The sequence below is a fragment of the Abrus precatorius genome, unplaced genomic scaffold, assembly GCF_003935025.1.
Source record: "Abrus precatorius isolate BTA unplaced genomic scaffold, Abrus_2018 Scaffold8, whole genome shotgun sequence".
Lineage (NCBI taxonomy): Eukaryota > Viridiplantae > Streptophyta > Magnoliopsida > Fabales > Fabaceae > Abrus > Abrus precatorius.
Genome location: NW_020874428.1, coordinates 27,484,456 through 27,506,419, shown reverse-complemented (window position 1 = coordinate 27,506,419; position 21,964 = coordinate 27,484,456). Strand labels below are relative to the sequence as shown.

At 32.3% G+C, this 21,964-nt stretch overlaps 3 protein-coding genes across 4 annotated transcripts; all 3 read right to left on the bottom strand.

Annotated features, from left to right (window-relative positions):
* Nucleotides 1–413: 413 nt before the first annotated feature.
* On the bottom strand, nt 414–5,356 carry LOC113874607 (probable disease resistance protein At1g61180). The gene is made up of 3 exons (XM_027512823.1): nt 2,653–5,356; nt 1,039–1,944; nt 414–652 (listed from the first exon to the last, which is right to left on the bottom strand). The coding sequence occupies exons 1-3, from the start codon at nt 5,354–5,356 to the stop codon at nt 414–416; spliced, it is 3,849 nt and encodes a 1,282-aa protein (XP_027368624.1).
* A 4,609-nt stretch (nt 5,357–9,965) lies between these two features.
* On the bottom strand, nt 9,966–13,432 carry LOC113847102. Of its 2 annotated transcripts, none has more exons than XM_027475972.1 (3): nt 13,278–13,432; nt 13,067–13,169; nt 9,966–12,476 (listed from the first exon to the last, which is right to left on the bottom strand). In XM_027475972.1, the coding sequence occupies exon 3, from the start codon at nt 12,402–12,404 to the stop codon at nt 10,287–10,289; it is 2,118 nt and encodes a 705-aa protein (XP_027331773.1). In that variant the 5' UTR covers nt 12,405–12,476; nt 13,067–13,169; nt 13,278–13,432; the 3' UTR covers nt 9,966–10,286. The 2 variants fall into 2 exon arrangements, with proteins under 2 accessions (XP_027331773.1, XP_027331774.1); XM_027475973.1 differs by having other exon boundaries at nt 9,966–12,479; nt 13,278–13,409.
* Nucleotides 13,433–17,098: 3,666 nt separating this feature from the next.
* Nucleotides 17,099–17,599, bottom strand: LOC113874606 (F-box protein SNE). Its single transcript, XM_027512822.1, has one exon. The coding sequence runs from the start codon at nt 17,597–17,599 to the stop codon at nt 17,099–17,101; it is 501 nt and encodes a 166-aa protein (XP_027368623.1).
* Nucleotides 17,600–21,964: the final 4,365 nt, after the last annotated feature.

Genomic DNA, 21,964 nt, shown 5'->3' with positions numbered 1-21,964 from the left:
TTCCAGCAAATGGATAATAATAATAATAATAATTGTGAGAAGGCTACATAACAACGTTAAATCGCTTGCTAGAACAATCAAAATAAAGAGCTGAACTGTTTCCAGCCAATGAATAATAATAATAATAATCATTGTCACAGAAGCCTACCTAACAGAGTTAAATCGCTGGCTGAAAGTACAATCAGTAACATAAACTCAAACTAAAGTCTTGGTTTTAAAATTGTAAATAACACAAAGACAATTTACATATATAAAATTCACACAACCAGGAGCACTTTCAAATCACAAAAAACGGAAACATTTTGTCAGGTCGACAAAGTCATTAAGACTCTTGAGTTCATTCTTTATCATGCAAAGTTCTCGAGTCAATTCGTCATGCCTATTAAGAAGCTCACTGATTCGTGTGTTTGAGTTCAGCTGGCATAACTCACTTGTGAAGAAGGCGACCCACTTCCTGATGCTCTTCGAGATTTAGGGTCATCTGAAGAATCTACGGTGGCTTCGCCCAGATCTTCAATGCCAGTGTCTCCCGATGTAGTCTCTTCATCCGATGAACTTGTATAAAGAAAATACTCTATTTCTATATCCAACAACATTCTAAAAAGAGATTCCCCTATCTCGTCTGAGAGATCACACTCTCTTATTACATCATCTATAACAAAAAAATATACATTAAGAATTGACGTTGAAACTTGAATGAAGATGCAACTTTAATTTGGGTAATTGATATTGTCTCAACAAAAGGTGAAGTATGATTTTACGTAGTTTTGATATTAAAAAAAAAGTATAACAACCTAGTCTCTTAGCGTTTGTTGAGAAAATCGCAGTGCATATTTTTATTTAGGTGTTTGGCAAGAGATTTGAAATAAGTAATCAACTTGTAAGTATTATGTAGAGAGGAAATGCAAATTATTTTCAAAATGAGGAAAAACACTTTACCTGTGGAATGATTACGTTTTATAAAATCAGTTGGTTATTAATTTTACTTTGTGGATGACTCCAGGTTACCATGTCATTATCAAATAATGCAGTGTTTACCTTCTATTTTTGACAAGAGTTCTTTAAGAATGGCAGTTGGAGTCGACGAGAGAATTGGACAATCATGGACAACACGATCCACCTCAACATGTGATTCAATCTCTTGGCGAAATTTTGTCAATTTCCAAAATATTAAAGCATTCAGCTTTGGAAGCTCAAGTTTCGCATTCCCTATCACGTCACCTTCTCCAATTAGTTCTTCTAACTCAGAGGCTTCCCCTATGATTAGAAACTGTAGTTTGGGAAGATCACATTTAGATGCAGAGATGAAACGTTTCAACTTGTTGCAATTTTGAATAAACAGCATTTTTAGTTTTGGGAAGCATGGCTGTGGCTGTAGAAAATTTGACAAATTCTGATTCTCTGTGTTTTCCTCTTCAATGATCTGCTTTAATTCGTTGCATTCTATTATACACAGAACCTCTAATTCTGGTAGGTTATATCTCAAACAAGATGCAGGAAAAATTGCTTCCAATCTTTCACATTTCATTATCTCCACTTTCTTAAGATTTTGGAAAGTGAAAGAATTCTCTGAATTCACGTAACTATCTTTCAACTCCTTTAAAGTCTGTGAAGAAGAGTTTAATTTGATAAAATTGGATAAATTCCTAAGTCCGAGAATTTCCAATGATGGGAGAAGGATACGAATCCTCTGATGATATGGGCCAAGCATGTACTCCAGATGTTCACAGGAGTCTACAGTGAGCTCTTTTAATTTTGGGAAGACAGCATCCCAACTCTTCTTGTCGTGGTCAATCTCTATTAAGTTTTTCAATTCATCACATCTAAATAATTCCAAACTTTCTAACGAGATCAAGGTTTTAGTAATGGATGATGTAAATAAGGAACCCAACTTCGGACAGACGGATAATACAAGCGATGTAAGCTTGGACAAAGAGAATAATCCTGACATGAAATATTTTAGATAAACAACTAATTTTACAGACATAAGATTGTATTAGATTATATTTACTTTTCAAAATCACATTGGTTAGACGAAGAAACATTTAAAATTTAAAAGATGGAGTTTTTTTAATTTAAAATTAAAAAATGTTATTTCTTTTTTTATTCTTCAAAATCTTCCTTCTAAATAAACAGAGAACTTCTAAAAAGTAAATAATTATTTCTCTTGATTTAAGTGTTTTTAAACATGTAATTAGTTTTCTTTAAATTCAATGTTTCTCTAAATTCAATATTGTATGATCCTACTACTCTCTTAAAGGTACTCCCGTAAACAACTTTGCATATTGAGCCAAGTTAAACTATTAGTTGATAGACACTATATGAAGTTGATAGACAACGTGATAATATGTCTTCATTCGTATGATTAATTTCTACACTTTCCTTCTCAATTTCAAAGCTCTGTTTGTTAATTGAGTTTCAACCAAAATCTAGATCCGGAGCTATTTGCCGTATGTTAAACGTTCAAAGAATTAATTGATTAAATTAAAATTATAATCAATTATTGTGAAAGTTTCATGGTTAAGAAAAGTTATATACGCAGTGTAATTAACAACCGTATAAGGATTGTAATAACATGGATAATGTATTGTTATAAAGAAAAGAAAAAAAAAGATTATATTGCATTTTAATTATATATAATGCAGTGTGTACCTCGGTGGTTGGCAAAGGATGACGTTGATGGAATAGGAGTACTTGCTCGCAAATTTTGATATTGATTAGATTCAAAATGAGGATTTGGAAAAACCTGAGGCTTCTCATCCTCCATGATTTCATCTAATTCTGACTCCTTCAATCCAGATAAGTCTCCTTCCACGCAGATTGAGAATAAGTATTTCAATTCTCCACAAGATGCTATGATAACAAATTTAAGATTTTGGAAGAAATTGAATGGCAGAGGAAGCTGTCGCTCGAATTCATTTAGAGCAAATAAAGAAGTTAGTTTTGGGCATTCCTCTATGTGCAGCCACTCTAATTTCTCAAAAGACCCACTGAGAGGCAAACGACCGTGCCATAAGGTTCTTAGCTGATCCATTCCTCCAACTTGTAAGTGAATCAGATTGGAGAAGACATTTAATATCTCCCGCTTGTCGTTTTCAACTAAGCACTCTATTTCTGTACAACGATTCACCCCAAGCCCTTTCAACTCATTCATGCTTCCCCTTTCTGTTCCAAATATGTCAGGGATAATATTTTTCTCACATCCCATCATAGAACCCAGTCGCAAAGTCTCTGCTTTTCTTGCAAAACCCTTGATAATTTCATTTGACATGTGAAACTCATATACCGACAAATTTCGGTCATGAGTGGGAATAGAAGTAACAACATATCCTCTTCCAAATAGGATGTCATACCGTTGCAGTCTCTGTGGAACAACGAACTTGTCAAAGTTTTCAGAGCAAACAACACTTTTATTTTTTATTCGACGGTCGACTACGTACAATTCTTCCAGTTGGGGTAGTCTTAGGATCACTTCTAAAGTACTCCATTCCATGCCACAATCCTCTATCTCTAACAATTTCAAGTATGACAATTCTTTATCTAGAACATCATTTAATAATTGAGGGAATGAGCATCTAATCAATGCAAGACCTTCAAGATTCCATTTATCTTCTGCAATTGAGATGTCGCTTAATTCCCATTCTTCAAGGGCTAGATAACGCAGATTTGTCATCGATTTGAGTAACATCATCGACAATTGCTTCTGGGACCCCACATTTTCTAGAATCAAAACTCTGAGTTTTCTCATCCTTCTCAATATTTCATCCAATGCTTCCACATTTGTTTGTGTCCTTATAAATTCAAGATTGGAACAGTCACTTTCATTTGGAAATTCCTCACACCATAGGTATCTTGGTTGAGTGTATTCATTCACATCTTTATTCCCATGCTTGGCAATCCATTGTACTACGTCGCGCACTAAGTCATGGATTTTGACATGATTCCGTGGCACAATACCTATCCACTGCTCAACAGCTATCAGCAAACAAGAACTTATGAGCTTATTTTTAGCTGCAGTTACCTCATTCCTTTTTGCATCGTATGAGCCAACTTCTCCACCTAAACCTAGACCTATAGCATAAGTAGTTAATTCTTCAACTGGTATTTCATAATCTTCAGGGTATGCAGAACACAACATTAAAAGTGACTTGGTTTCTTCAGTGTCCAAATAATCATAGCTTAATTGGAGGCACTTGTAAGGATTTTGCAAACCTTCTTCTATGTTCACTGGTATCGAATTTCTCAATCTATTCAAAGCTACCTTCCAAGAAACTTCTTCCTTGCCTTTCAAAGAGCCAGCCACAGCTGCAATGGCAACAGGCAATCCTTTGCATTCATCTGAGATGTCTCTTGCCAATTCCAAGGGAATGGAAGCTTCCTCAGATATATTTGCTTGCTTTTGGAAAAGCATCCACGCTTCTTCATTGCTCAATATTTGTAGTGCAACCTTTCTTTCACAATCCATCAGTTTACAAACATCTTCAGATCGTGTGGTGATGAAAACCTTACAACCTTTATGATCTTCATGAGAGGGAATCCCTATGGCTCTAAAATTAAGCCTCTGCCACACATCGTCTAAAATCACAAGAATCCTTTTTTCTTGTTTTAATCTATGGAATAAGCGTTGAGCTCTCTCAATTTCTTCAATTTCTGGAGATGGAAATTCAAATTGAAGTGAACTTGCAATTTTTTCTTGAATCCTTGGAACTTCTACCGTTTTAGAAACAGGCACAAAAAGCACTTTGTCAAAGAGATGTTCTGCCTCTGCTACCCTCCCAACTTCCATTGCCAACGTGGTTTTACCACAACCACCCATCCCAAACAATCCAATCATGCCAACCTGATCATCTTTCAGTGCCTCCATCAACTGTTCATGTGCAGATTTTCTACTCTCAAAATTCAAACAATTTCCTGAGAGAAAACCAAGCGTACTGGAAGGAAGTGTAGCAGTGCGTTCAATTTGTATATGTTGTCTACCTTTTTCAGTGCATTCTTTAAGTTCATTTCTTTTTTTTGCTAACTTCTTCCCTAATTGGTATCGCCAAATCCAATTTGAACAGAGATCAAAACAGCAAGTCTTTTTGGTTCTTGCCTCTGTTAGCAATTGATTCACTTTTTCTACATCGTTGTTAGCGTCATTCAGCCACTTTTCAACGACTTCAGTAGACTTTTTGGCTTGTTTTTGAGCATGTGCAACCCGGTCTTGGACGGTATTTCTTGTGGCAATCAAATTGCCTTCTTCTTTTTCAAGTTCATCAACAAATTTGTTGAAGCAATAAGGATAACGCAATTGATTCACTACTCCGCGCACCAAATCTCTTGAAATAGCAGACAAAAATCCCCAAAGCACGTCCATCAATTTAGTCCACTCTGCAGTTTAATTAACCTGAACAAAAGAGTGATGAAGATGCCATGATTAATTAGAAACCCAGGAAAATATGTGTTCCATCTTTGTTAAAGAAATGTCAAGGTTGAAGATGTGAAATAATTCTCTTTTTTTATTATTATTATTATTATTAATACTTAAGCCATATAATAAAACAAAGATGATCAAAAGGGTTGATGGCGCACAACTTCCCAACCTCTCAACAAGTACAAGTGAAATCATGTTCTTCAAACGAACAAAAACCTTCCCCGTGTATGTAAAATTAGCAGAATTTAACTATGTTTATATAATATACTACAGTTTTTTACTACACTTTTTTTTTTCTTAATGTCTTTTTTCTAAAATTTTTAATTTATATCTATATGTTATTCAAATTTGTGTGTTCTCAACCTTTCAAATTTCTTTAAAGGTTTTTTTTTAAATGTATCATAATTAATAATTTGTGACATATTACACTAATTTACTATGAAAAAATTATATAAATTAATGTATAGATGTCACAAATCATTATTAACATGATAATAATGTCTTTAATTCTTTGACATAAAGTTATGATAATTCTTAGGTGAGAAATTTTATATTTTAATTTTATTAAATATTAGTAGTAACGATGTGATTATAAAGATAAAAATTAAATATAAAATAAATCATATAAATGTTAGATATAAAATAAATTATGTGAAATAATGTGTGTACTAAAAGTAAAATGAGAGTCAACTATTTGACAAGTGAAAATGTTAGTAAAAATTATACTTCAAAATTAAAATTGAATGAGAATGATATTTAAATTATACCTTCTCTTGCTATAATAAATTTATCTTTTACTTACAATTTTGTTAATTTTTTCTAAAATTTAGATATTAAAGTTGTTATTAACTTTCTTTTGTTACCTTATATAATTTTTTGTATTTTTATGAATATCTATTTTTATATTTATAAAAATATATTAATTTTTTTCTATTTTTTTGAATTAATATATTAGTTTAAAATTAGTATTAAACATCAAACGTTAAATGGAATTACATTAAAACTTAAGTGGGATCACATTCTACCTAGTAGCACAGTAATAATGAAGATATGTAATGATAATATTTATATGGATACTTATAAATACACAATGGTTATTCCAACCTTCACTCTTAACTATATAGTTTTAAACTTTCATTATGCGCTTTGAAACATAATATTTACATTAGCATTTCTATGCATGATTGTTAACACCACTCAAAGCATACGAACTCAGGACTACTAATACACAGTTGTCTATAAATGTTTAAAAATATAAAATATTTAAATGAATTGTAAGATAATATTATACTTATTTTTTGAATTGATTTTATTGTGATCTATTTACTTAGTATAATTAAATTTTAGAAACAATTATTTTAGTAGCCACTTTATACCTGAAGGTATAATTATGTTGAATATATTTTATTAATTATTAAGTATTATATTTATAAGATTTAATTTTAAAAATATTATTATATATACCGATGACATAATTCTATTTGATAAATAGTTGTATAAATAAAAGCATGTATTCTTGTGCAATACACTGATTAAATATTATTTGTATGTATTATTTAACATAAATTATCATTATTATTATACTATATATTTAAAAATTAAATATACTTTATTCAAAAAGTAGAACATTTTTTTGAATCATTTTATTTTTTTATAATCCTTTCATGAAGTGCATTTTTAGTTCAGATAAGGTATTTTAAAGATTAAAGATTAAAGATTTTAAATTTTTATTGATTAAAAATAAACAAACTCAAAAATATATAATTTTTGAGACAAATAATATGCAAAGTAAAAGGAGTGGTACAACTAACATAAATATTATTGTTCAGCTAGTGGATATTATTTCAGAATGACAAATATTATTATAATTAAATAAAAAATTTCTTTACATATATTCTATTAATTTACTGTTCTTAAACAACTTAAAAATATAATAAAATTTATTTTTTATTTGAATTGCCCTCTTTAAAATAAATTGTTTCTCATTTTTATAATAATCTTTCTTTTTTTCAGATTTTATATCTTTATTGTATTTGAATAAAAAAATATTACTTTTTAAAATAATATTAAATAAAATTATAATATATTTTTTTTATAATTTTCTAGTTTCTAAACATTTTATAAAAAAACTAAAGGAAGGCATGAATTGTGTGAAGCATTTTACATAAAGAATTAAAAAAAAAAAAAACCAACATGACATAGATTTAAGTTGAACTTCTGTCATAAAACAAAAGTGAAAGCGGAACCAAATATCTTTTTTACATGAATAGAATGCTCAGAATAAATCAAACGTGTTATCTTGAAAGTCTAACTGTGTAAAGTATATAGAAAGGAATCAATTTAAACATGCGATTAGTGATTTCAATTTTTGTAAGAAAATTATTTACTTTCATATATAAAGAAAAATATGAAAAATATTTCATTTAATTAAAATTATAAAAATTATCAACACCATCATATCAAATAAAACTTTTTTTTAGCATTTAATATAATTACATACTTAACACTCAAATTCAACACCATATTTATATCATATTATTCAAAATATAAAATAAATAAATCAATTGTAAGATAAAATATACTAATTTTTTAAATTGATTTCATTATGATTTATTTACTTAAATAAATTTGAAAATAATTATTTCAGTAGCCACTTTATATTTGAATTTATAATTGTGTTTAATAATATTAAATATTATATTTATAATATTTAATTTTAAAAATATTGTTATACTTGTCTCTAAGATGACATCATTCTATAAGACAAATATTTGTATAGCTACAAGCATTTATTCAAGTACAAGACCAGAAATAAGACAAATGCTTGAGCTATGAGCAATTAAACAAGACCAAAGAATTGCAACTAGGAAGGGAGCAAAATGGGTGCACTTACCTTCTTCACCATATCCATGCTATTGAAGATTCTTTTAGTTGCGAGTTAGGAGAGATTGCAGATTTAAAGGGAAAGGGGCTTCAAAGTCCAAAAACGATTTCTTCAAATTGTTTTTTTTATCCTTTGACAGAATTCAATTTTCAATGATTATATTTGCATTGAAGTTCTGGAATCTCGATTATAGTGTTTAAACAAACAGGCTCCAAACAAGTATGATCTGTGCACTCGACAATAAGTACAATTTGAAATCAATGTACAAACTTAAAGAAGAAATGATAAAATGGAATGACTTAATTGCAAAGTAAAGCTATATGTTCTAAAAGAACATGTTTGCAAGACATTCCTTTCCCCGTAGATGGACAAGGAATATATAATTTGTAATAAATTAATTTTAATTCTTATAAAAATAATATTTGCTGAAAAGTTCTTTTCTTCTCTGTTCGTTTCTTTCCAACCACATTATCCTATGATTCCAAGGTGAAATTGACGCTTATTTATAGGTTTATGCAATACCATTAATGATTAGTTTGCTACATCTTTGGGTTAGGTTCCGCTTCATGGGTTTGATATTTTAAAGCTAAATACTTGATCTCAACTTGGTTGGGTTTTACTTTACAAATTCAAACCCAATTAGACTACATTTTTCCATGTCAATTGGGTTTGTGAGTGGACCCATACTCGTATGTTTCCCTAGTTTGGTCCAACAAAGAACTCATTCCAAAGAAAGTCGTGGTGCAGAACTCAAGACCATGTTCAAACACAATTCAACCATAATTTTGTCAAACATCAACAAACTTGGTTTACACTATACGAGCCAATGTTAGAGATATGCAAACAATAAGCCAAATATAACCTAAATTCCGAGATACGTCCTTGTTGGACCTGCATATTGCATATATTTGTCTCACTGGTAAAATATTTAGTGATAAGAATCCCATATCTTCAACATTCTTTTAGTGATCAATCAACATGTTTTTTAGTAAATTATTTTTTATTATTAACTAAAATTTATTAAGATTATTAAAATCGCATTACAATTCTTCTTTGATAAGTCACATACAATTTTATGAATTTCAATAAATTTTAATTAAAAAAAATGCGTCACAATTGCGATACTTGTCTGGTTGAGATCTTCCCTTTCTCAATTTTTTGCAGGAAAAAATGGCATTTAAAAAACTTAAAACGAAATAGCAAGTGTTCATGATTGGAGCTGATATACCGAAACAAATTTAATGAATGATGCAGCTTTAAAAATAACTATGGACCACATTAATAGCTAATCTGTAGCCCTTGAAATTCAAATAAGCAATTTATTGAGTCATTGCCAATATGAAATGAATAACTTGCAATGAATACGTAAGAAATGTGATAACACTAAGGTCTGATGCCTATATTTCATGCCCAAATGTTGATGTGAGAATACTAGCCTAAATCATAAATTTACCTAAATTACTTGCTAAACTCTAAACGCTAAAGAAAGCAGAAACTATCCTATTCAAAAAGTAATTATGCTATGGATAATTCATTACATGACCATAGGATACCTTCGGTTCTGAAAAGGATGTCAGCTACAATACATAAAAAATGTTGGGCATGGATACATACAATGCAACAGTTCTCTTAATTTTGTTTTCGTCTCTTTAAAGATGTTGGATTTAGAATTGGATTCAGGCTTTTAATTGAATAAATTCTTTACCAGTAAATACTGGTCAGAAATACAGTTACAAGCAGGCAGACCCAGTGCCAATCTCTTACTGCAACTCCTATGGCAAGAAGGAAGAAACTTTACCGAACAAGCAATCACTAGATCTGAAAGTCTACTAGACAAATGTTACAAAATAAAATTTTACCCTCTAAAACATCCGTGGTTAATGTCTCATTGGTCTCTAACCAACTGTGACATAGTGTACAGTTAAATCTAAAATATTGTGGGAAGAATGCTAAAGAGCAACCCAAATAATTGTTTCACTATTCCATAACCTACAAAGCGTTTGCTTCAGGAGCGGCATGAAGAAGTTCATCTGGAGTTGCAGCCGGATCAAGGTCCCAACACCTTTCAGGCAAATTGCTTGCCTCCCCCTTCAGCAACCAAGAAGGTACTTGGTGTGAAAAGCGCAACATTTCTCTTCTAGGTATCCATTTTATGGCGCTTTTGTCGGTATTCCTCTGATATACTGTCTTAAATCCAGCTGACTTAATAAGTGGACTAACACAGACGCCAAGTTCCTCCGAGTAATCATCCAGCACCTCAACCATTTCGTACTGATGCCTCACGTTATCCGGTGTAGATCTGTTCCAATCCGGTGACCAATTTCGATACACAGCCCAGATATCTCCATTTCTGGGATAAATGCGAACACAGCCACCTCGACCAGCCTTCTCCTGCCTTAGAACATGAGAAAATATGTTAACTTGGTCAACAACATCGGAATTCCAAGCCCTGAAATTTCCACAAGATTTGGTAAAACCTGATTCCAGCCAGTTTACTGAACCGAACTCACTATCAGTTTTGGAACTCAAGTAACTGATATGAATTTTAAACGGATTGACAGACACAACCTCACGGATCAGACAATACAATCGAGGCATTCCATCTTCCTCATCATATAAGGCCCATATTTGCTTCGGCTTGAAACATTCCTCTGACCTATCTTTATCAAAGTCATGAAAGTCAGAATCTGGGACAGTAATTGAGATTGGACCAGCTTTCCCATGTTCTAATTGAAGACCAGAAACATTCAGAGCTGCTCTTCTACATGTCTCTCTTTTGACTTGACCAATTTCAGCTTGTGATTTTTCTTTCTCATTCAAAGTTGCAGCTGCTGCAGCTTCGGATGACAACTTCATCTCCTCCAATTTCTTCCTAATTTCTGTCCTGGCTTTCTCGATCAATAATTTTCTCGCATCAAATGCCGGTGCCATGGAATATTGTTTGGTTTGAGCTTCATTTGTGCTGGAAGGCTTCTGGCCATGTCCCATGCTATCATTTCCGTTTGCCACTACAGACTCTGTAGCACATTTTGACCCCTTCTCTTCATAGCCATTTCTGAAACTGGCTCCCACAACAACTTTTTGCTTCTTGTCAGGTCTACTTAGCTTATCTTCCTGTGGTTCACTACAAGAGAATGATACATCTGCATTTGTATTGACCATAGTCTCTGCCATGTGCTGCCTCTTATCAGCTCCAGATTTGACTTTTGGTCTTCCCCTCTTCGCATTTCCATTGGCCTGATAAACAGAATCGGCAGGTAAGGTAGTTGATCCATTTTGATTGACAACTCCAGCAGAGCCCCACTGAAACGAAACATTTGAAACATACTCATATCCATGTCCAGAATGATATCCTGCAACCCCATTCCCATTGAAATAGGTGGCATTAGTTGGAACATAAGTAACTCCATCAAATGAATGGCTTCCATACCCATTTCCGGGCACATATGACCAAGGACAATATGGAAATGAACCATTTGCCGGGGCTGCCCCAGTTTCAACAGCAATGAAAGTGCCACGGCAGTTCTTACAAGAGAGTCTTTTATTCACGTACTTGCGCAAATACTCATACTGAACCTTACAAGAGGTGCAAATTGTCCAAAAGGTGTCAAGCCTACCACAAGAGGTTGACAAATTGGAACACTTGTTATAACCAGCAGCCCCTGCAGTATGGACAGCAGATAAACTTGTCTGATTAGTTCCACCATACTGTGCATTCCTCTTGAGATCGTAAGAACTGCGCATAGAACTATCTGATAGCCAAGTCCAAGCCTCAGAAACTAGCTTAAATGCCCCATCAGCTCCCATACATTTGTTCTTATCTGGATGAAGCAACACCGCCAACTTCTTGTACTGTTTCTTCACAGCCTCTTTATCTGCAGAAGGCTTTAATCCAAGAATTGAATAATAATCTAGTTCACCATTATGTTTGACCTCAGAAGCAATGTAAACTTCAAATGTGGCCACCATTTGAGATAAGCCCTCCAATCCTGGACAAAGCGTCTTAGCCTTTACAGCATAATTTTTTGCACCCGCAAAGTCTCTCAGAGCAAATCGCTTTTCAGCAATCTCTATTGCTTTAAGTGCTTCCTCTTTGTTTGCTTCCATGTAGGAATGAAATCACTTCACAGTTGAACTCTCAAAACAGAAGCTATGACCAGTCCAACATGGTTTCCATGTCTGCTGACAGTTTTGGAACAAAAGAAAACGTAAGTAATTTTACTTTTAAAGCTGGTAAAAATTTCATATGAGATTCAAGAACACCAAACATAAACATTTTCACCAAAAACAAAAGGAACAGGCACAAACCCCAACACCAATCTAGAACCTGTGCTCTCTGAGGTTACTGAGAAATCAGGAGCACCCCAAACACCCAAATTGTGGAGTAAAATGAACAGATCGTAGCATTCAGCTGATTTAAACACAATTGTATATCTTCCACATAAAATTCGCAAAAGCATTCAACTTTACTTTCCCATCTCGTTCCTAAATCTTCCAAAAAACCGAACACTTCCGATTTCAAAACCTACAAACCATTCATCTCTCAAAACTGCTCCAAAGGGAAGAAGGAGGATGACCCATCTTTCAATCAGCACCTAATTCAGCTAAATTTGACAAAACCTAAAACTTTGCACAGAGATCAAAAAGCTATAACCAAAAGCCCCAAATTTTATACTCATAATTTATTAAAAAAAAAGCCCCCTAGATGCAATAAAAATAAACACAATAATTAAAAAAAAAAAAAAAAAAAGAAGAAGAAAGAGACTAACTGAGATTGGAGCTGATAATGGGGTGTTGAAGAAGACCCAGATCGCCACGTGTACTCGGGAGTTGGAGCAAAATTGAGCTGAGCCAAGTGTGAATCTCGCTGCACTAAAAACAGGAAAACACAGAACCCGATTTGTATGGACAGAGTGGTGTGTGGTAAATGGTAAGGGTGAAGAAGTCTTTGCTATTCAAAACAAAAGAGAAAAAAAATACCGGGAAAGCAGATTTGAATGGCTCACGGATCCGGGTTCCGAAGTGGATCCGATTCGGCGCAAGGTGGCGGCGATGAATAGGAGCTTCCGACAATCGCCGATCAGAAAAGAGAAGGTAGGAAATAAAATAGGAATTATTATAAATAAAATGATAATTTTCAGTGCAAGTAAACGCTGTTATTACTGAGGTGGTTGGAACAAGCTAACGTGCACCGTAGGTGCGTAATTGCTGCAAAGGTTGGAAATTAATTCTTTTTTATTTTAGTATTTTCCTTTTTTTTAATTGTTGTATTCATTTATTTTAATTTATATATTTTATGTAAATTTAATTCATATTTTTGGGCGAAAGCTAGAAGTTAGAGGCTGTATTCTGTAGTTGGTGCGAAGTTGGATATTGGTTCGGAGTGTTAAGCACTTTGTGAATGTTCCACCTTCATCCCTGAATTTTTGCTATATTTTTATTTTTCAAAATGAAGAATAATGAAAATTATCTCCTATTTATCATCAATTTTTCATTTTTTATAAATAAAATGGGTAAAATGTGTTCAATGAAAAGAAAATACATATTTTTCTTTTCCATTACTTTGATAGATGTCACTCTTCAAATTGTTTGTCACATTGCTTGTTTGGTTTTCAGTGAATTCATTTTGGTGTATTTTTCAATATAAACTTAACGACTTAAAAATAATCATATATATGAATTTCTTAACTCAAGGAGGATTTTCTTTTATCAATAACAAAACTCCATTTTAAATTAAAAGAAACAGAATCATGTTCTATTTAAATAGCGCATGAAACTTTTTGCTTCATCCTTAATTTATCAATTTAATATGGAAGCATGAATTTACCTTGACTCTTATAATTTTTAAAATTACATCTGCACTAATTTGTACACGAAAAAAATTAACAATTTCGATTGATTTTCTCTTTCCGTTAAAGTTTAAAAAAAGTTATTGTATATATAACTAAGGTTTGTATACCATTATTGATAGTATTAGGCTGTGTTACATCGGCTTTAAATGGACACTTTAATTGATTAAAATTAAATATGTATTAGCTAGTCTTTTAGCTAAGACTCATGAGTTCTAACCTTACTTTATAAACTTGTGAATGTCAAACAAATTGAAAATTTTTTTGGGGTCAAGCAAATAAATTGATGAAGGTCATGCCAATCCCAACAAAAAATACATTTTTATTTGGGCTAACCCGTAAGGCCCAGTGAAATTGGTATGAAAGTTAGAACCAAAACTAAATGACCCAAAAAAGAAGAACCAGAATTACATATCAATGGTAGAAATGTTGTTGAATACAGAATCAAATGGACTGCAGTTCAAAAATTCTGGTTATGCCAAAATTTGAAGTGGTTGGATTTGATGCACATTTTGAGTCAATGATCACATTCACATGTTTGTTTGTCCAGTGAGTTGATTTTGTTGCTGTGTCTCAATCAATAAGAAGGACCCTTGTTTTACGTTTTCTTTATTGTTATTTTTTTTTAAAACTAGTACTGTAATTTTTATATGGAGCCCAATTAGCCAACGTATGAGGGGAAATTTTGATATTGGCATTTGACAATTTTGTGCCTCACCTCCTAAACAAAACAGACTATTCATTAATAAAAAAAAAAAAAAGAGTCTATTTCGCATCTTCAAAAAGAAAATTTCGATTATCTAATTAAACTTTTTTTACAGGGCAATAAAGAAATTCTTAGGAGTCTTATAAGAGGGAAAAAAAATCCAACTCTTGCAATCTTGCATAAAAAATAAAAATATTATATAATTTCGTCAAGTAAACGAAAAGAATATTCCAAATGAAAATTGAAAGATTTGAAATCCTCATGGGTCCTTTCACCACGTTTTTTCTTGTTGGAAGAAGTAACCATTCATAAGGGTATGATTATTTATTTATTTCAATTTACAATAAATACACAATCTAATTTAAAATGGATTCTGATTTTTATTTATTTTTAAAATCTCATGTCATATCTTTTATGTTTCATATTTTTTTTCTTTTTGTACGTTACATTTGTCTTTTTTTCACATGTTTTGTCATTAAAATAGTATTGTTTACGTCAACTTTTTATAATTTTAAGAGTATTTGAATTATATTGTAGAATTTGACATATTTTTCATTAGATTTAAATGGTTCAATAAATTCAAATATTTGAATGTTTTGTTTGTAAATAATTTCATATTTATTTTCACCTTTTTTGGAGAGAATAAATTTTAATTAATTTAGAGTGAAAATGCATTTTAAAAATAAAGTATAAAATTATAATTGTTAAAAGAAACAATGAAGCATATTTTGAGACTTAAAACATGTTTAAATTCTTTGTAGTTTTTTTTTTATATAATTATATTACCTTTTATTTGTGTCTCCTAGCTTTTGGACGATTTTGGGAGTAGGTTAGACAGTTTGTTGGGAGTTTATAATTTGACTCACGTTAGCTTCACCTTAATTTAGCATTTGTTTAATTTTAAAAATGAGTAGAATTAATTTTGATAAATTTAGTTTTTAGATGTTAAATATACTTAAGATATATATATATATATATATATATATATATATATATAAACTACATATTTTAATTAGAATGTATATTTTTTAGCTATACACAAACTTTTTCAAACCTTATAAATTAGTCTATTTAAATAAATAAATAAAAACTATATAAAATGAATATTTATTTTCAGGTTGATTTTATACATTTTAAAACAGTATATTTTAATAAAAATAAAATATTTATTATACTTTTAAAATCAACTTATTATGATGTAAACTATTATTATTATTATTATTCAAAGGCATAAACATGCACGTTTATATATGAGTTTGTTGGGCTTCTTTAAAGCCCTTATAACAAAATAAACTTTTTAGATAAATTTTAAGGTAAATTTGGAGTTATAAACAATTCGGACTAGGCCTTCAATATCATGTAAATAGACTGCTATTAGGTCTGAAAATATATCAGGTTCTTTTTAGGTAACATTTTGTTGAATATATTTTTACCCCTTTTTTTATTCTGACATAAAAACCTGTTTTTGTACAACACTATCTTTCCACATATTTGTCCAGTTTTTACTTCCAAGAGCACATTGTCACCTAATATATGAGAAATTAACATCCTAAAACATAATTCCCAGCAGTGTTTTTATTTATATTGGCACATATATTTGCCTAATTTTAATTTATTTTTAGTTTTATATGATTAAACATATGATATCAGTAACATTTAATAATAAAATAATATTTAGGGAAAAAACACATCGTTACTAAAAAAATTAAAAGTGAATTACGGTTGCACCTTCGGGTTGTACAAATAATACTTCTAAAATGGGCTTAGCTTCCTATTGCTATGGGGTTACTAAATATTAAATTAGAAATTAGACTAAGATGTCTTAATTGAAGGCAAAATCGTAGAGTTCCAATAAATTAATTTTAAAAAAAATGAAAATATTCAAGTGAATTTTAAAGAGGATGAGAGAAGAAAATGGAAGTAATTAGCAATGTTTGAAAATAGACTAGCTGAGTGATTTCAAATGAATGTTCTGAAAGTGTGGTCAATTCTATCTAAAGAGCTAGAGCTACATGAATAAAAGATAACGTTAATCCATGCTTATTATAAGCTTTTTATTGATATATCTAACTATGACAACAATATGAGGATGAAAAAAAGAAACAAGGAGATAAGAATAAACAATGAAATTGGTAGTATTTTAATTTGGTGTATGATAGGCAAATACCGGGGCAGTGCTTGTTATTTTGATAGCAATGACTTGGGAGGATTTTTGTATGAAATGGGAAAAAGTTGAATAAATGAGATCAGACGTTGACGGTGTTGCAGAGGAACATGAGGGATGATGCGGACGCGTCACTGGTAACCCTTCCACTCCCAAGCCTCTCGTAGCTGTCAATGCAGAACAAGGAGAGGGAGAGCTGCACCTCGTGCCGAGTCCACACTCTTTTCCTGACCCTTTCCGAGTTTCCGAGTCTACTCAGCACCGGTCTCACGCACACCATGTATAGGCGCTTGTAACCGCCGAGGGCCACCACCACTGCCCGAACGGACGCCGGGGGAGGAGTGGACACGTGGCGGAAGCAGAGGTGCTCCCAGAGTGAGTCGTCGTTGCGGGTGAGGCTGCACCAGAGGCGGCACACGCAGGCGGCAACACCCAGCGAGGGACCGTCGAGTCGTTTAAGGATTTCCCTCAGAATGTCAATGTTGTCGTTTATGAAGAACCTTGGTCGTTTCTCTTGCTCTCCTTCTGAACCACTTCTTCTCTCTCTCCTGCTTTCATGCTGGTGACGGTGCTGGTGCACCATAGTTGTGGACAGGATTCACACAGAGAAACCAAGAGAGAGAGAGAGAGAGAGAGAGATTTATCTATCTAGCTAGCTGAAGTGGAAGAGGTGGGTACGTTTTAACAAGAAATGATGGCATGTGAAAGGTGAAGCAACATAGGTGTGGGGTTTCAACTTTTAAGGCCGTGAATGAGAGAAATATTTTGACTTTGGGGAAACCATGAATGAACTTGAACTGCTCAAGGGTAAGGGTAAGACATTTTCATTTGTTACTACTTTACATTGTTGTTGTTATAGTTGGACTTGTGCATGAAGAGAGAGAGAGAGAGAGAGGATGTGTTTTGTGTTTGTGAGTATCGAGGAGAGAGAAGGGGCCAAAAGAAAGGTCCAAACCAAAGAACTGGAACCAATGCTGTGCTTTTTTCCTCTTGTTGCTTTTCAATATAGGTTTCGGGGTAAGCAGATTTGGTGTTTGTTGTTTTTGTTGTTGTTTGCATTCTTTACAATACCTTGTATGAATTGAGGACCGTTGTAGAGTATATGAGAGAGAAGAAAGGGTTCACTAACTTTGAAAATCTAATACGGCTCATATATCGTGCTGTTGCATGAATAGTCACCCAGTCATTACAGAGTTTTGTGGTTTTTTGTGGAGGAGACTTTGGACCATCTTTTTTAATAAAGTATGTATGAGAGGTTAAAGTCAAGTACTGTGAGTGTGAAAATTGAGGCTTCTTAACTTTCTATTTGGCCATGCTTGTTCCATGACCAAAATCTGATCTGTACACGCTTAAAGTCTAAAAATGGGCCAACAATGGAGCCCATTGCCAAACCCTCCCACTTGAATTGAATAACTTCGTTGATGTTTTCTTTTATTATTATTTTAAGCTTAAAAATAATAAGAGATATTTTCCTAGTTACCATTGTTGCATATATTGATAATGTCTTGGTTATGACGTTGTTTTTATGCTATACAGTTTGGATTATCTCTTGTATATTTTTTTCTTTTGGTAGAAAAATGTGTTAAAATATTTTTTCTCTTATTATTAAAAAATATAATAAAATTATTAAATGCTATCATTTTTGTTTACTTATTTCCATAATACCACTGCAAAACGGGACAAGACACTGTAATGCATGTGCATCAATGTACATCAGTTCCTTGCAGATGACTCTGGCAAGTGTGCTGAGAAGGTTGAAAACTTGACATTTCACGCGATGCATGCATAACAAGGTCTAATATCAAGCAAGAGTTGACCCTCTATGATCCTAGCATCAGACCCATGTAGATTTTTGTAACATTTGTTTCCTTTCTCAACGGTCCAAGCAAAACATTGGATTCCATCAGTTTTCAAGATTTGGTTAAATTATCTTTTTAATTTGACTTATACATTGGACTGATTCTACCAAATGTTTCATTCAATATGAGTACAAAAACATGACCTACACCAAAAGAAGACATTTAATGGCCTTTAAAAAAACACAAAAATAGAGTCTCCTCAGTTTTTGTCAATGTTTCATTCTCATGAAATATATTTACAGCAAGAAATTAGCTTTTTTCATATTAAATTGAGTCTTATAGTAATGCCATATGGTTTCCATTCCTTTTTATTATTATTAAATTTACTGTATAATCCAAATCTTAAAAAATGGATTTTTTGCATTATGACCTACGTATTTGTATTTGACAGAATACCTTTATTGATTCATGTAGAATACAACGAATAAAATGGTGGTGCAAATAATTAATTTGCTAAGAAGAAAGAAAGATGCTCTATTAATGTAAAGACAATAAGATGAACTTGTATTTTCCCTTCCAATCGGGTTGGCAATTGAACAGCAACAGTGCGTTTCAGAAACAAAAAGAGAATGCACTGAAGCAACAAGAACTAGAAAGAAATTTTGCTGATGAACCGTTTCAATAAATGGCAATGAAGGAAGGATGAATCATGCTCCACCAAAACAGTCCCTAAACTTTTTTCCTTCCCTAGCTAGGCACACCAATGGAAAAGTCACACTTCAGCATTTTATGTTTTCCACTTGAAAAAATTGATGTGAATTTGGATACCAACAAAGAAAAAGGTGAAGCTTTCAGATCATGGTCAGGCAAACACTATTGAAATGTCTCACGGGGTTGGATTTTCTCCCACAAAGGAAAACCCCCAAGTCCTTTGAGACAGAAAGCATAAAATATAATATCATTTAGTTAGGGGGTTTGAAATTGACATTTGATTTATTAATTAGGCTTCTGTGGAGGGACTAGACCCCACTCTGCAATTTAGAGAGTGTGTCATAAGAGGTTGTTTTTATTGGGTTGGACTTGTTCGTTGGACACACTCGAGGGAAGCACTGTTCCCTATTCTTGCTCTTAGCAACCCGATAAGTGCAAAACTACAAAGAGATAGCCGTAAAGTTTGCAACCAAAATTTTCACCAATTTTTTTCATCTCGCTTCTTTCTCCCCCAACAACTATCCTTTGTACTTTGTTGTTGTAAAGTTGTGCCCACAAACTAATTGGTCAACTAGCTACTATATCAGAGATTCTACCATTGTCATGACCATATGTCAACAGATATATCCAGTGCTCAGTTCAATTATAGAGCCAATCATCTGTGCACTGTGGTCCACTTTTAATTTGATCATACAATGAAATTATTTCATCTTTTCACTTTGCTTGTGTATCGGTTTCTTATTTTCTTTATCATTAGGAAATTGTGATCGTTACAGTGATTCACCTATTGTAAATCATGTAACATGCATGTTAACAAAAAAAATAAGCTGAATATTTAATATGATGATGAAAATGTAAAAGTAAGGATCAAAATGTTAATTAACACATTTTTTTGAACAAGTTATATTATTTACTCAATGTTTTTTCACAATACTTTTATTTTATTTTTTATATGTTTCTATCACTTTTTTCTTTCCTTTTCTTCTTATAGTTCTCTCTTCTTTATATTTCTCATTCAATTATCATTTTTTAATCAGACACTTATTTGGTTTGAAAATGTGGTACTGTTAAAGTGAAGGTAACTCTTTTGTACTTTATTTCTCTCTGATTATTCCTATAATTTAATTAATTAAATTATCTGATAAACGTAAAGTTCTCACTCATGACGAACAAAATCCAAAAAAGAGATCCCAAATAGGTTTTTTTTTACATTCACTTATGCAAACAAGCATATCCTAATGTAGAGGGACAGACAATTTGCATACCACTTTTAGGTTTTAATGATATTTTTAATATTTGATGAGGCCCCTGGATACCATGCCTATTTTGCTCAAAAAATATAATTAGTATCTCCACTTGTGTAATCCTTTTTTTTAATTAACAAGAAAATATTGTGCTTATTAATGGTGTATCAATATTACACTAGTTATAACCAAAGTCGAGAGAAAAAATACACCATAATGATTTGTGATCTCCCTATTAGCACAAGTATCTTGTGATAATAGCTTTAAACAACGTCCACAGAACAAACAAACAAGCAAGTAAAAGGTAAACAGAAAGATAGATGGGAAAGCAAACAATGCAATGACAGCCAGGGTTCTAAATCAACGCTATCTCTTAACAACTCTCTTAGCTAGAAGTGGGTAACTATGGAATCTGATCCTTATTTTGAAAACTTAGCTAATGGGTTGTATTTTTTCGCTTGTGTCTTTGCTTTTGCATGGGATTGAGGGCTAATTTATTGCTCATTATTCCTTATATCAAGGGGAAGAAACTTCCTCAATCTGAACACTAAATTCCTAACTTCTAGCCTGCTATAAGAAATCTTGGGTGAGAAGCTCTGACAAGGCATCTCTAAACAGTGATGTTTAAGCAAAAAAACAAATAACTAGGTGGTTCAGAGGATGCAAACAAGTAAAAACAAGCAATAGGAAAGAAGTTACTATTAGCGGATCCAAAATTAAACTTTGTTAACCATTTTATTATACCATTTGGTCTAGCATGTAATCATAACATAGTCAATCTTGTTTTGCATTGCAGATTAATTATTATATACTGTGCAGCTTTATTGCAGCATGAACTTTAAGCCCAAATCAAGCTGATCTAAAGAGAACAAATAACTGCTTATGCGGATAAAAGCTGTACCAAGGCTGATACGTGTCAAGAGCCCACGAAATTAATATGTTGAAAAATGGAAAATATTTTATGTACAAAAAGTGATTTTTTAAGTGTCCCTCTGTATTGTAGGTATATGTTTAAAATGCATGTATAACAAAGTAATAATATAATGGATAAATTTTTAATGATTCATACAATAAAATTGAATATCATTCTCATAAATGAGCCAAATTAAAGCATGTGATTGCATGAGACTTGCCTCTGGTTAGCCCAATATATTAAAGCAAGAGGAGACTTTCTTACTTATTCCGGGGTCTAAA

Excerpts from the sequence above, each read along its gene's own strand:
- LOC113874607 (XM_027512823.1), bottom strand. The coding sequence starts at position 5,356 with ATGGACGTGCTTTGGGGATTTTTGTCTGCTATTTCAAGAGATTTGGTG. Across the intron at positions 1,945-2,652 it reads ATCCTTTGCCAACCACCGAG|GATTATTCTCTTTGTCCAAG; the intron begins GTACACACTGCA and ends ATTTCATGTCAG. Across the intron at positions 653-1,038 it reads ACTCTTGTCAAAAATAGAAG|ATGATGTAATAAGAGAGTGT; the intron begins GTAAACACTGCA and ends TTTTTGTTATAG.
- LOC113847102 (XM_027475972.1), bottom strand. The coding sequence starts at position 12,404 with ATGGAAGCAAACAAAGAGGAAGCACTTAAAGCAATAGAGATTGCTGAA.
- LOC113874606 (XM_027512822.1), bottom strand. The coding sequence starts at position 17,599 with ATGGTGCACCAGCACCGTCACCAGCATGAAAGCAGGAGAGAGAGAAGA.